This window comes from Lactuca serriola, chromosome 9 (genome assembly GCF_051521515.1).
Source record: "Lactuca serriola cultivar US96UC23 chromosome 9, Lser_US96UC23_V15, whole genome shotgun sequence".
Classification (NCBI taxonomy): Eukaryota; Viridiplantae; Streptophyta; class Magnoliopsida; order Asterales; family Asteraceae; genus Lactuca; species Lactuca serriola.
This window is the reverse complement of record NC_136416.1, coordinates 188,391,465-188,407,606: the sequence shown is the minus strand read 5'-3', so window position 1 is coordinate 188,407,606 and position 16,142 is coordinate 188,391,465. Positions and strand designations below refer to the sequence as shown.

Genomic DNA, 16,142 nt, shown 5'->3' with positions numbered 1-16,142 from the left:
TTTATTGTTGGATAAGGTGTCTAAGTCCATAACTATTTCTGGTATGTACTTGACCCAGTTTGGCATGGTCCATTTGGGTTTCATGGCATCATGACACTTGGGTAGAAAATAATAAGAGAAAGGACACTTATGGTTTATTAATATATTATAAGTTCTAATATATTAATAATACTATTTAGTTAGTATTGATCAAGAATTAATTTGGAATTAATTTGGTGATCAAAAGGAGACTAATTAAATCTATGGGGTTGATTGTGTAAATCATTCATTCTTAAATAGTGGGCTTATGATCCATGGTTTATTGAGTTGGGCTAAAACCCATAAGATGCCCCATGGATTCTCCATGGTGGTTTTGAATCCATGGATCCTATAAATGAAAAGCCATGTCAATTAGGGTTTACATGGTGTAACCCTACCTATGACACAGTATAAAAGGAACCTTATACCAAGCAAAATCGGCCCCTAAGAAGAGAACAAGAGGGCTAGCCGATTTTGAGTGTGTGTGCATTTCCCTCAAAGTTATTCCAAGAGTTGTGGTGTTGTGTGAAACATTTGAGGCATCACAATTGGGGTGCTAGGCTCACAAAGTTCTCAAGGAATTCAAGCAACAAGAAACGTATGTTTTTCTTACTAGCTTTTACATTCCATGTTCCCCATGCCATGCTAGATAGGTTAAGAACCTTGGAAAATCAAATTTGCATGTATCACAGTAAAACATAGATCGAAGGTTTCTAGGGTTGCATGTACACCTTAAGAGTGTTAGAATGCTCAAAACCCTTCAGTGGTATCAGATCCTAGGCTTGTTTTGTTAATATTTGATGCAAACTTGTTGAAAAATCGAAAAATTGTGTTGTCTGGACAGTGGACTCGCCGAGTCCATGGGGGGACTCGACGATTCCCAGTGTAAATTCATCCTACTCGTCCAGTAGGTTCTTGCACTCGACGAGTAGGAGGCTCAGAGTGCAGTTTTTCGACTTTTGTTGTTGGAAATGGACTAGAAACATTACCCTAAACTGTTTTGGTCTAGTAAAACTTGTTTTAGATGGTGTAATGGTTATGCTAATCCATTTACAATGGCTATTATCAAATTTTCAAGTATTGTATGTGTTTTATGATTCTTGAAGTTGTTGATATGGTTTTCATGTTCTTATGAGTTTATTGTTAGATCATAAGAATTATTTGCAAAATTGTTTAATGATTAATTCTTGATCATTATGTGTTTTAATGGAATCAATAATTTGTCCTCAGGTTATGGATTACCAAAAGTCACATCTTTTAATGTCCATTTAAAAAACACATAAGTTACATAAAATGAAGAGTCTTCACTTTTATGAACAATTAACTCATAAGTTATGAAATGAAAAGTTTTGAATAGTTTCAAAACTTGCCCTCAAGTTTTGGAAGCACACATTTAAGAATACTTTAATTCCAACCCTTATAGTTTTAAAAGTTAAAATTCAACCCTTATACTATTATAAGATTAATGGTTAATATTTATATATATGTATAAGATCAAGTCGCTTTACCGTTAGTAGGCCTCATTCACAAAGTCGGTCTATAAGGGGGTATAAGGTTGTTGCCTATAAAATGACAGCTTAATGAGTGTCCACTTTCACCCACCGCTTCCTTGATCGGTGGAGGGTCGTTAGCCGAACGGGTAGGACAATGACTTTAATTCTCATTAAAAGAATAATGATTATTATAAAGTAACTAAATGTTTTATAAATTCCCAATCTTAGTTACTTTAGTAAAATGTGAATATGGTTCTAACCCATGAAATTCACACTTTGTACCTTACCAAGTTGTTGGTGGAGCGTGTGTGGTTAACCGGCACACTAACTTGGACTAGTAAGGATAACAAAGGGTGTCTTAATGTTTATCACAGATCGGTGGAGCACGTGTGGTTAACCGACACATATATTAGGTGATAATATTAAGGGTACCAAGTGAATTAGCATGGTTATTCACACCTTGTTTTGTGATCCTCTAAATCCCAATCACAAAACTTGAAGGGCACAATCAAGATGGAAACATGCCAATGAAAATTTCAATGAATCTCAAAAGAATCTAGGAATTTCAAAAACAATTAAAACCTAATAATTTATTTCGTTTTCATGGTGGAAATTGGTGAATCGTCATTCTCCTACCTTCAAATATGTTATAGCTTAGATTACGGCATCCCTTTTCTAAGTTATAATATATTGTGTTGGATCCTAGCCTTAATATTACATTTGGGTGTCTTATTAAGGACTCTGTATATCTAATCTAAACTTATCTTTCTTCCTTTTCAGAAGTCTTCCAACAATGTTGCTTCTGGCTCAAACCCTACCGGCTCCTTCTCTCTCATGAACCTTTGTGGGAGACTCATCTTCGATGGTTCCAACTTCAATGACTGGATCCTAAACACCAGGATGGTCAATCCTTACGAGGAAAAGGAATATATCCTCGACAAGGAGCTTAAGGAACTCGATGAGTCTAATGCTACTCCTCAGGAGATCGCTGACTTCAGGACACACGAGAGAGATGCCACCAAGGTGGCATCTATCATGCTGGCCACTATGACAGTCGAGGTCCAAAAGTCCTATGAGGACTTTTACCCTTTTGAAATACACCAGGACTTGATGGAGTGGTACCATCAGAGTGCTCGTCAAGAGCGGTATAAAATAACCTACTCCATGATAACAACCCGAATGAAGGATGGTGAACCGATCACGGGCCACATGCAGAAAATGAAAAGGTTTTTGGACCGTTAGCTGAAATTAAATGTGAACTTCCCCGAGGAGTTTGAAATTGACATCATTTTGCTCCTTACCTCCTTGTTATGACCAATTCCGAATGACCTACCACATGAACAAGGAGGAGGTCACACTCAGCAAGCTTCAGGGACTTTTGAAGACCGCCGAAAGTGGTCTGAAAGGTAAGTCGGTTGTTACTACTCTTACTCCTACAGCAACCCCTGTTTTGGCTATCGGGCAAGGCAAAGGGAAGAAGAGGAAGACCCCTTTAAAGGGTACCAAGGGAAAGTCTCTTGAAGGCTCCTCATCAAGTGTAACCAAAAGTGGTTCTATTACTCCTTCTACCAACCCTAAGGATGTTGACTGCTTCTATTGCCAAAATAAGGGGCACTGGAAGCGAAACTGCCCAAAGTACTTGCAGGATGTCAAGGGTGGGAAAGTGAAACCATCCTATGCAGGTATTTACACTATATTGTCTAATAACTCACCATATTCTAACTCTTGGGTCATTGATATAGGTTGTGGTATTCACATATGTTCTGATTTGCAGGGCCTAAGAAGAAGTGAGGATGTGGAGCACGGGAAGATAAACCTGATCATGGGGAATTGGAAGGCTTCACCTGTTACCAAGATTGGAGTTTATACTTTGTTGATAAGTAGTGGGTTAAAGTTAGATTTGAATAAATATTGTTACTCGTCAGAAATGGCAAGAAATATTATTTCTTTTCACGGTTTGTACAAAAAAGGGTTTACCTTTTCTTTTGATAATGAATGTGGTGGTATTAATGATTTCTTTAATAATGTTCTTTATTTTAAAGCATTACCTTGTGATGTTGTGTATGAAACTGTGTTGGTTGTAGATAACCTAGGAAATAATGTGTTGTGTATTGATTCTTCTACTAGCTTGGATAAAGCATCATTGTGGCATTGTCGTCTTAGACATGTAAGCAAGAAACTCATAGGACAACTCCAAAAGGATGAATTTTAGAGTCATTTGACCTAAAGTCGGATGATAGTTGTGAATCTTGTTTACTTAGGAAAATGAAAAAATCACCCTTCACTGGTACATGTGCAAGGGGTGAGGGTTTGTTGGACCTTATACATACTGATGTATGTGGACCCTTCAAAATCGCCACAAGGGATGCTAATCGCTATTATCTGAATTTTACTGATGATTATAGTAGATATGGTTATGTCTACTTAATCAAGCATAAGTCAGAGACTTTTGAAAGGTTTAAAGAGTTTAAACACAAAGTAGAGAATCAATTGGGCAGGAACATTAAGATGCTCCGATCTGATCGAGGTGGTGAGTATCTTAGTACAGAGTTCCTCGACTATCTTAATGAATGTGGGATTGTCTCACAATTGACATCTCCGAGGACACCACAGTTAAATGGTGTGGCTAAGAGGCGTAAACAGACTTTGTTGGACATGGTCCATCCCATGATGAGTCGAGCTTCGCTACCAATCTAATTTTGGGGGTATTCCTTAGAGACTGTCGCCCATATCCTTAATCTAGTCCTTACCAAGAAGATTGCCAAAACACCTCATGAGATGTGGACTGGCAAAGTTGCCAATTTGGACCACATCAAGATTTAGGGTTGCGAGGCTTTCATGACACGCGAGACTCATGATAAGATCGAACCTCGAAGTGAGAGGTGTATTTTCATCGGCTACCCGAAGAAATCCTTTGGTTACCTCTTCTACAAACCCAGTGAGAATGTGGTCTTTGTGGCAAAGAGAGGGGTCTTTCGCTAGAGAGAATTTATAAGCCAAGGAAACAGTGAGGGGTAAATTGATCTTGAGAAAATTCAAGAATCAAGTGGTGAAGGAACCTCAGACACTAGCAACCAACCTGAGAAGGATACTCCTATTGAGCCAGCTGACGAGTCTGTACCTCCAAGGCGTTCCACTAGGGTTAGGAACACACCTGACTATTATTATGGATTCCATATTACTACGGAAGGTGATACATTTATCAGTGATAGTACACTGGTAAATTTGGATGAACCTAACAGCTTTAGAGAAGCCATGGCAGGCCCGGAGTCTGCAAAATGGAAGGAGGCTATGGACAGCGAGAAACAGTCCATGTATGACAATCAAGTTTGGAACTTGGTTGACAATGTACCAGGCCGTAAGACAGTCGGGTGCAAATGGATCTTCAAGAAGAAGACCGACACGGATGGAAAGGTGCACACTTATAAGGTGCGACTAGTCGTGAAGGGTTTTACTCAGACTTAGGGTATTGATTATGATGAAACCTTCTCACCAGTAGCGAAGATTAAGTCTATTAGGGTTATGCTAGCTATTGTTGTATTTCATGATTATGAAATATGGAAAATGGATGTCAAAACCGCTTTCCTTAATGGAAAGTTGGTTGAGGATGTTTACATGGTATAGCCAGAGGGTTTTGTCAGTACAAAGTACCTTAATAGAGTGTACAAGCTTGAGAGATCCATTTATGGATTGAAACAAGCATCTCGTAGTTGGATTCTTTGTTTCGATGAAAAGGTCAAAGAGTTTGGCTTCTTGAGAAGCGAAGATGAGTCCTATGTATATGTCAGAGCTAGTGGGAGTATAGTTAGCTTTTTGTTACTATATGTGGATGGCATACTACTCATAGGAAATGACATCCCAACCTTGCAGGAGGTTAAGTCCTGGCTTGGGAAGTGCTTTGCTATGAAGGACCTTGGGGAAGCTGCCTATATCCTAGGGTTAAGGATATTAGGAGAAAGGAGTAAAATACTAATTGGACTAAGTAAGAGTACTTACTTGGATAAGGTGTTGAATAGGTTCAGCATGTAGGATTCCAAGAAAGGAGATTTACCAATCCAGAGTAACGCCAAACTGCGTAAGACTCAAATCCCGAGTACAGAGGCTGAGATAGATTAGATTAATCGAGTACCGTATGCTTCCACTATAGGCTCGATCATGTATGCTATGACTTGTACTCGTCCTGATGTGGCTTTTGCTTTGAGCATGGTCAGCAGATATCAGGGGAACCCTCGGAAGGCTCACTGGACTGCGGTAAAGAACATTCTCAAGTATCTGTGGAGGACTAAGGATTGGGTCCTTACCTTCGGTGGGAATCATGACTTGAGAGTAGTAGGGTATAATGATGCTAGCTTCCAGACTGATAGGGATAATTTTCGCTCTCAGTCCCGCTGGGTCTGTACCTTAAACGGGGGAGCAATTACTTGGAAAAGTTCCAAGCAGGAGACAGTGGCTGATTTTGAATCAGAGTATATAGCAGCAAGCGAGGCAGCAAAGGAGGCAATATGGCTGAAGAACTTCATTGGAGACCTTGGATTAGTAACTACTCTAAAGGAGCCTATGGAGATTTTCTGTGATAGTGAAAGTGCAGTTGCCTTAGCTAAGGAACCAAGGGATCACGTGAGATCCATACACATCGATAGAAAATACCATTTCATCAGACATCGAATAGAAGAAGGACTCTTCGTGGCAAAGATGTCACACCCCGGCCGTCGGCGAAAACACCGGGCAGTGTAACGTCATTTCTCGTATCATAGTTATCAACTTCCTGAAAACACATGCATTTAAAAATACGTCAACATAAAGTTGGTGAGTTCACAGGTTTTGACTCCATATAAAAATAATACATTTTCCAAGTTTCAAAAGTATAATTTTGAAAGTATCATTTTGACTCTCAAAAATTTAGTCTATATATCCTAGGTATAATGTTTTACTTACCAAATAAGTATATACCAATAAGTCTCATATATTATAAATATAAATGTTTGTAATTCCATACAAACCAAGTTGCTACGTATAAATCTTATTTCAATTCTATACGAGTAACTAGGATAGGTATAGTGGTCTACTTATTATAAAAGTAATATACCTACTAGATTCTTATACTTAGAGTATAAGTGTTTGGGAAACTTATACTTAACATTCATACTTGTATATCGACAAAGTATAATGCTTCTAAAGTTATGCTACCATGAGTCCGTAGCTGCGACTGTATGACTTAGTTTTATACCTCTTATTATTATTACAAGGATCACACCTTGCGGTAGTACAAGGATTACACATTGCGGTAGTACAAGGATCACACCTTGCGGTAGTACAAGGATTACACATTGCGGTAGTACAAGGATTACAGCTTACGGTAGTACAAGGATTACAACTTGCAGTAGTACAAGGATCACACCTTGCAGCAGTACAACAGCTATAATTAGAATTAAAACCAGGTTTTATCTTGACATAAAACCAATAACAATAACATATAACATACCTGGTTTTATCTTGACATAAAACCAAAATAACTACATACTTATCAATTAACATATAGAACTTCCGAGTATAACTCTGGAACTATATCGCACACAACATATATATAGAATCCTAAGTATAACTCAAGATCTACATTAGTATACTACTATAACAATAACATGCTAACAACTTTACGATAGTTGTATACTTACAGATACGAAATAACTATATCCCGGTTATTATAACTATCTACGTTGATACTGATATACTATCATATAGACATAATAATAACGTATATATAATATTTAGCATGCGTTTTCCCCCGAAAATATTAGAAAGTGGGGCTGTGAAACTCACCTTAGCAGCGTGATTTTATGTAATCTAAGCAGAAACGGTCAGCGGTACGAGGTCGTCGGGGCTCGGGAAGCGAAACGGCTTCAGCAAAAGAGAGAGGAGGAAAGTAGAAATGGTGTAATGAGCCTTGGGGTCGAAATGGCTGTTTATAGGCTGATTTTGGCCCTCACGACGTGAGAAATGATAGCTTCACATCGTGAATTATGGTAAGAGTTATCCCATAGCTTTAACGCGTGTTTTCTAGCCCCGATTCGTGTCCTGCAGCGTCCTCACGTCGTGAGAAAACCTTGCACACGTCGTGAGCTTTTAGGTTATCGTTCTGTAGACTTCTAGATGAAAAATGAGGCGGTTTAACTCCTCACGTCATGATTTTTTAGGCTCACATCGTGAGTCCAGTCAGATTAGGGTTTCTGACACGTGTCGTGCACTCAGACAGCTGTAACTTCGGAAGGTCGTAACTTTTGCATACGAACTCCTTTTTGATGTTCTTTATATCCACGCGTAGGTATTTATGAGCACTACAACTCTATTTTAGACTCAAATAGCTAATTCTAAGCCAATTTTAAGTTCCTTATGTTATAGAGATTTTATAGTGTCCGGTTTATCATAACTTCTTCATGCGAAATCAGATTTAGATGTTCTCTATATTTTTGGAATCGTATGGACGTATACTTTGATTTATACAATAAAGTATGTATGAAAGCTCATATTTATATTAGAATTATCATGAAATACATAGTGAGTTTATTACATTACTAGTTTAACAAAATCACATTACGTGATTGGCATAATCACATGTGTGACACCCAATTTTTTTTGCAAAAATTTTAAACTTTTAAAACCCATCTTAAGTTAAATTAAAACAACTGAAATAGTCATAACATAATCCATCAACTTAATAATCATATAAAATAAGTGCGGAAGTAATAATAATAATAAGGTCCCAACAAAATAACTAGTAGCGATGTCCCGATGCTCCATGTCAAGCCTTAGCCTCTTTAATCTTAGCACCTGAAAAGTTATAAGGGAAAAACGTAAGCACGAAGCTTAGTGAATTCAAACACAGACATTGTACTAACATTCATATTTACTAGCCCTAATCCATTTTCCAATTATAATGATAAAGGCAAAGAACGAATCAATGTCTATATTACAAGAAGGACTTGTAGGTTTGAACCGCACCGGGAAGATCCCGTATCATTTGGCCCTAATCACCGCACCTCACGAAGAGTATTACGTTGGTGATCTTACCTACCCACCGCACCGGTAAATCCGTATCCTTTGGTGGTGTCCCCATATCCATAATTAGTTACATACAGTGCACATGTACGAATTAAAACAATACTTATATAGCATGCTTTTATAATAAATTCAAATAATCACACACGAGCTAACTAGCAAACACAATCATCAATACAACGGTGTGAGAGAACTCACCTTGAGTGAGTATTAAGGATGGCTAACAATCAAATAATGCTACCAAGCTTGAGCAAACTTCAAAACCTTGCCTAAGAAGGACTAAAGGTTAGAAACGAGAAGTAATAAAGCTATGAGTTGAGAAAAGAGTAATCACAGCAAGGTCTCTAAAACAGACCTGCTGTTCAAAACGGATTTACTCCAAAATCTAAAACAGAAACATAGATTTAACTAAATTTTATAGGAAACTATGATTTCTCAGGATTCCATAACTATAAAGAACTCATTCTAACTCCAAAAGATGAATTAAATATGAATTTTACAAAATGGTGTATCACTTCTGTCTCCAACAATACAGTCAAGTGATGTTGGCCAATTCTACCCAACTTGTGAGTAGAATTCGTCCAAAAGAAAATTAAGAGAAGTAAAGGACATACAAGTGAAATTCTTAGAGTTGGAATTGAATGAAAAGCATCTCTCAAACTCCAGATATAAAATTCACATTGTGGACAATCACAGCACTAGCAAAAGCTGGTGACTGCCCACTGACCTGGAGTGTGGATCCATTCTAACCAATTTATAATTGGAAATAACACCCCATATTCTCCAGATCTTAAATTCATAATATAAGGAACATATATAAACTTGGAATCACTCTGGATCCTTTTCCAAGCCTTAGAAATGATAAAAACAAAATGACATATCAGAATAGACCCGGATCAGACCTAACAGCAAAGATGTCATTCTTTCACATAGATAAAGCCCTTATCAGTGAGGTTGGCCTTCTTAAGAAAGTTAGCCAACTCAATTTGTGAACTTTTGGAACTGGTTTGGGGTCCGTTTGAGTTCTAGAGCTCCAGATATGATTTTTACAAAATGACTACAGATCTGATGGAAAACAGAATTGTAGCCACCCGTGATTCCTTTTTGGCTTATCCATCCTTCTCCTTTTGAAACACATTTTAAGATGTGTTCATCATCCCAATTCAGTACCCATGATAATGGTGGTACTAAAAAGGGTTAGGGATCATTAGGATTTCATTTAGCCTCAAGGATGTAATAATAATCAACATGAAAATAAACATAAGCACATAAAATCATCATTCTCCCTTTTAGGGTTTCCATGATCTTTTGCCACATGTAATCCCCTAGATCCATCATCCACCATATATGGGGTGAAGATAGGATCTTGAGATGATGTATAACATACAATTACAAATAAAATAAGAAGGAGAAGAGGTGAAGATGAAATCATAAAACTAGAACAAGGTTATGAATCAAGTTGTAAGAAAGGATAAGGAGGTTCATACCAATACGAATCAAGGCTGGAAATGAACAAGAATTAAGCTCCAAACAGCCCCTTGGCTGCTCTTGATCCCAAAGAGAGAGAGAGGGACGATTTTTGAGAGAGAGGGAGGGTTTAGAGTGTTTTCCTTGTGTGTGTTCCAAATGATTCAATTTACACATTAAGTACTATTAACTAGATGGACTTTGCAAATAGGCCCATAGCCCATGGACTTCAATAAAAGGAGTTTACAAGATGATCAAAAGAGTCCAATAACATAAGAAATTAGACATTGGTTAAATAAATTAACCCAAGGTTACAAGGATAATTAAATTAAAATAACCAAACGTACCGAGAAAACCCGGGGCGTTACAACTCTCCCCCACTAAGAACGGACTTCGTCCTCGAAGTCAACACCTAGAAACAGATCCGGATAATGAGCCCGCATCTTGCATTCCGGTTCCCAAGTCCATTCCGAACCCTTCCTATGTTGCCACTGCACTTTAACCAGGTTTATAGTCTTGTTGCGAAGAGCTTTCGTCTTTCGTTCTAAAATAGCGATTGGTTTCTCAACATAATTGAGACGCTCGTCAATTTGTATGTCCTCCAGTGGTATCACAGCGGTCTCATCAACAACGCATTTTCGTAACTGAGACACGTGGAACGTATTATGAATTAGACTAAGCTCGTCAGGAAGCTCTAAACGGTAAGCCACCTTCCCCACACGAGCTATGACCTTGTAGGGTCCAATGAATCGGGGTCCGAGCTTTCCCCGCTTCCGAAATCGAATCACACCTTTCCAGGGGGAAACTTTAAGCAACACATAATCTCCCACCTGGAACTCAAGATTGGAGTGTCTTTTGTCGGCATAACTTTTCTGACGACTGCTCGCTGTGACCAAATGATCCCGAATCATTTGGATTTTCTCCGTGGTCTGTAGCACGATATCGGTACTCCCAAGTACCCTCTGCCCAACCTCGCCCCAACAAACGGGCGTCCTGCACTTCCTCCCGTACAAGGCTTCATACGGAGGCATTTTAATGCTCGAGTGATAGCTGTTGTTATAAGAAAACTCAGCTAGATGTAGATGGTCATCCCAACTACCCCCAAAATCAATCGCACATGCCCTAAGCATGTCCTCCAAGGTCTGAATCGTCCGCTCACTCTGCCCGTCTGTCTGCGGATGGAAGGTGGTACTAAAATGTAATCGTGTGCCCAATTCCTCTTGAAACTTCCTCCAGAACCGAGAGGTAAATCGGGTGTCTCGATCGGAGACGATAGAAACGGGCACCCCATGTAATGAGACAATCTCCCGAACAAAGATCTCGGCTAATTTCTCCGCCGATGAGCTCTCCTTTATAGCCAGAAAGTGAGCACTCTTAGTCAAACGATCAACAATCACCCATATCGTATCTGATCCTCGGGCAGTTCTAGGAAGTTTTGTAATGAAGTCCATGGTTAGATGCTCCCATTTCCATTCAGGAATCTCCAATGGTTGCAACTTCCCATGCGGTTTCTGGTGTTCCGCCTTGACCTTCCGACAGGTCATACATTCTTCCACAAATCGAGCCACATCATTCTTCATTCCATGCCACCAGTAAGCCTCATGAAGGTCCCGATACATTTTAGTAGCACCAGGATGGATAGAAAATTTTGACTTATGAGACTCATCCATTAGGGTTTTCTGATTTCCCCCGGTATATGGGACCCAAACCCTACCGTAGCGAGTGAGCAAACCCCGCCCGTCTCGTTCCATCTTAGGCAACTCTTTCCCAATCTTCTCACGCCTGATGTTTTCCTCCAGTATTGCCGTCTTTTGGGCGTCCTGGATTAGATCTAACAAAGACGACACCATCATGATCCGGAGACACTTAGCTCGAATCGGTTCGGCAGATTGTTTACGACTGAGAGCATCAGCTACCACATTAGCTTTACCGGGGTGGTAGTGAATTTCACAATCATAATCTTTTACCATATCCAACCCTCGGATCTGCCTCATATTCAAATCCCGCTGCTCGAACAAATATTTTAGACTCTTATGGTCAGTGTATATGATAAACTTCACTCCATAGAGATAGTATCTCCAAATCTTAAGAGAGAAAACAACAGCCCCAAGCTCCAAATCATGAGTGGGGTAGTTTCGTTCGTGGGGTTTCAGCTGTCGGGAGGCATAGGCTATCACCCTATCTCTTTGCATTAACACGACACCAAGACTTTGAAGCGATGCATCACAGTAAACCACCATATCCTCAACCCCATCAGGTAAGGCCAAAATCGGAGCATCACACAATCGTTTCCTTAGCTCATCAAACGCCAGCTGCTGCTCCGGGCCCCAAACGAAATTCATTGATTTCTTGGTCAATCGGGTGAGTGGTAAGGCGATTTTAGAGAAATTTTCAATGAACCTCCGGTAATAACTGGCTAAACCCAAGAAACTGCGAATTTCAGAAGGTATTTTTGGAATCTTCCATTGTTTAACCGCATTAACCTTGGCTTGATCGACCTTAATACCGTTTTCTCAATGTTAGAGGGTGAGTACGGAATGCTGTTTTCTCAATGTCTTCTTCACGAACCCGCATCTGATGGTAACCGTAACGTAAATCAATCTTGGAAAACCAAGATGCTCCCTGAAGCTGATCGAAAAGATCGTCAATACGTGCCAACGGGTACCTATTCTTTATCGTGCGCTTGTTTAGCTCCCTATAATCATTACACATTCGCTGGGATCCATCTTTCTTCTTCACAAAGAGAATAGGAGCACCCCAAGGCGAGCAGCTTGGCCGTATAAACCCTTTATCACTTAGATCTTGAAGTTGATCTTGGAGCTCTTTCATTTCAGGTGGTGCCAAGCAGTAAGGAGATTTCGATACCGGAGTCGCACCTGGCACCAAATCAATGCGAAACTCCACTTGCCGAACAGGTGGCAAGCCAGGAAGTTCCTCCGGAAAGACATCGCTGAAGTCGGAAATGATAGGAACGTCGTCTAGTGCTATAGCAGAAGAGCAAGAAGCCATAGCCAGGCGGGGAATGTCCCCCTGAATAATAAGTTCTCCACCTCTAGGGTTTCGAACACGAACTTGCTTCTTACGACAGTGGATTTCCGCATCAAACGCATCAAGCCAATCCATGCCTACGATAACGCAGAGCTCTCGCATCGCAATAGGGATAAGATCAATAGGGAATTCAACTCCAGAAAACTCGAGAGTGCAACCCCGATAGACATCGGTGACAGAAATAGTGCGGTTGTCGACAACATCGACAACCATTGGGTGAGCCAATTTTCCGATACTACGCCCCAAACGATTAATAAACGTGTGAGATACAAAAGAATGGGTAGCACCGCTATCAAACATAACAACATCGGGCTTGGAATCTAGCAAATAAGTGTCTGCCAGTGTCGTTGTAATCACCGGCTCCTCCACAGTCAGCTGGTGAGCACGACCTCGTGTCACCATAGTGGTTCCCTTAGAGGATGATGCAATTGCAGGATTTGTACCCCTGTCTCCTTTACCAGTCTTCAACTTCGGGCATTCAGGCTTCTTGTGTCCGGTCTCGTTGCAGTGATAGCAGACGGGAACTGCAGAAGTAATATGAGGAACTGCACTCGCAGGGGGAGCCCTACAATTCTTCCAATGATGCCCTGGCTTTTTACAGTTGTAGCATATCAACGGATTTTTCTCGCCCTGACTTGAAGACGGCCTGTACTCATACCTTGACTTAGCACCCTGCTTTTGCTTTTTCTGGGCATCTCCGGATGTCTTGGAGGAGGTGTCATTGGCCTTCCTCTTGGTCTGGGTCTGCAACTCGATTTCCCTCCTCCTCGCTGCATCCATGATCGCGGATAGAGTCGGGAACTCCTGCATGCTAACGAATTCCTGAATCTCGATACGTAGGATGGTCGTGTACCGGCTGACTAACCAGGCCGCGTTCCCAACAAACGAGGGGCAAAAAGATAGCATCTCCAAGAACTTGGCGTACAGGTCACTAACGGATTCAGTAGTCTGCTGTAAGGCCATGAACTCTTGCTGCATCCGCTGCTGCTCCACCTTAGGCACATATTGTGCCTCGAACCTCTCCACAAATTGGGCCCAAGACATGGCCCTCACTTAGTCTTCGTTCAATAGGGCGGTGATGGTGTTCCACTATGTCTTTCCCCTTTTTCACAGCTGATTCATGGCGATCACTGCTTTGTACTAGTTCGGACACCCAACACTTATGAAGGCGCCCTCAACATCTGACACCCAGGTCTTAGTAGCAACTGGGTCGGATTCACCATTCCAAAGAGGAGAGCTACACTTGTTGAACTTCTCGAAGTAGTATGCCGAATCCTGAACAGGCAGAGACAGTAACGCCGCTCATCCAGAAGAGCACCGAATTGGTTGATTATGTCGTTGGTCACACCCGGGATTAGTTCGTTGAAACCGTTATTGAATTCCTCAACGACAATATCCCTAACTTGCTCCATTTGGAGCTGATTAAGTCGAGCAGGCGGAGCCATTGGTATCCACAGAAGAAGGAAAATCTTAGAAACAATTCAGTCTAGATATTTCTAGGAAGACAAAACACTCAGCTTGCCGAAAATTTTTCAACCTTGCCCCGACTCGAAACCGGCACCGATGTTTCAAATAGTAGGGGCCCTTCTACTACCTTCCACACAAGTTCCAATTTCGCATTCGCGTCTAGTTTCAAAATTTCCAGTTCGCTATAGCCGTTAATTTTACAACTCTCTCACATGTTAACACTAACTAAGTGTGTAATCTAATATTTTAAGGCTAGTAGAATCCAATTCATCGTCAACAATTTAACATAAACATTTAACATAAGAAATAAGGCTTACTTGGCTGGCTGACTGGTACACCGCGACATCTTTCACTACTAGTCTTCAGAAAGTTTGAAAAATATTTTAAAAAGAAAATAAACTCTTATAGAGCCTCAAATTTGAGTCTAGAACATCCACAAGAATGCCTAGTTCCCTCAAACTGTGGCTCTGATACCAACTTGTGACACCCAATTTTTTTTGCAAAAATTTTAAACTTTTAAAACCCATCTTAAGTTAAATTAAAACAACTGAAATAGTCATAACATAATCCATCAACTTAATAATCATATAAAATAAGTGCGGAAGTAATAATAATAATAAGGTCCCAACAAAATAACTAGTAGCGATGTCCCGATGCTCCATGTCAAGCCTTAGCCTCTTTAATCTTAGCACCTGAAAAGTTATAAGGGAAAAACGTAAGCACGAAGCTTAGTGAATTCAAACACAGACATTGTACTAACATTCATATTTACTAGCCCTAATCCATTTTCCAATTATAATGATAAAGGCAAAGAACGAATCAATGTCTATATTACAAGAAGGACTTGTAGGTTTGAACCGCACCGGGAAGATCCCGTATCATTTGGCCCTAATCACCGCACCTCACGAAGAGTATTACGTTGGTGATCTTACCTACCCACCGCACCGGTAAATCCGTATCCTTTGGTGGTGTCCCCATATCCATAATTAGTTACATACAGTGCACATGTACGAATTAAAACAATACTTATATAGCATGCTTTTATAATAAATTCAAATAATCACACACGAGCTAACTAGCAAACACAATCATCAATACAACGGTGTGAGAGAACTCACCTTGAGTGAGTATTAAGGATGGCTAACAATCAAATAATGCTACCAAGCTTGAGCAAACTTCAAAACCTTGCCTAAGAAGGACTAAAGGTTAGAAACGAGAAGTAATGAAGCTATGAGTTGAGAAAAGAGTAATCACAGCAAGGTCTCTAAAACAGACCTGCTGTTCAAAACGGATTTACTCCAAAATCTAAAACAGAAACATAGATTTAACTAAATTTTATAGGAAACTATGATTTCTCAGGATTCCATAACTATAAAGAACTCATTCTAACTCCAAAAGATGAATTAAATATGAATTTTACAAAATGGTGTATCACTTCTGTCTCCAACAATACAGTCAAGTGATGTTGGCCAATTCTACCCAACTTGTGAGTAGAATTCGTCCAAAAGAAAATTAAGAGAAGTAAAGGACATACAAGTGAAATTCTTAGAGTTGGAATTGAATGAAAAGCATCTCTCAAACTCCAGATATAAAATT

At 40.0% G+C, this 16,142-nt stretch overlaps 1 protein-coding gene across 1 annotated transcript in view; it reads right to left on the bottom strand.

Moving 5' to 3' along the window:
- The window catches only part of LOC145076384 (uncharacterized), a 35,495-nt gene extending 21,372 nt beyond the window's left edge, over positions 1 to 14,123 (bottom strand). Inside the window, exon 1 of the mRNA XM_079022274.1 lies at positions 12,817 to 14,123. Within this exon, the coding sequence (XP_078878400.1) occupies positions 12,817 to 14,123 (1,307 nt within the window). The remainder of the gene's footprint in view (positions 1 to 12,816) is intronic.
- Between the last annotated feature and the right edge of the window lie 2,019 nt (positions 14,124 to 16,142).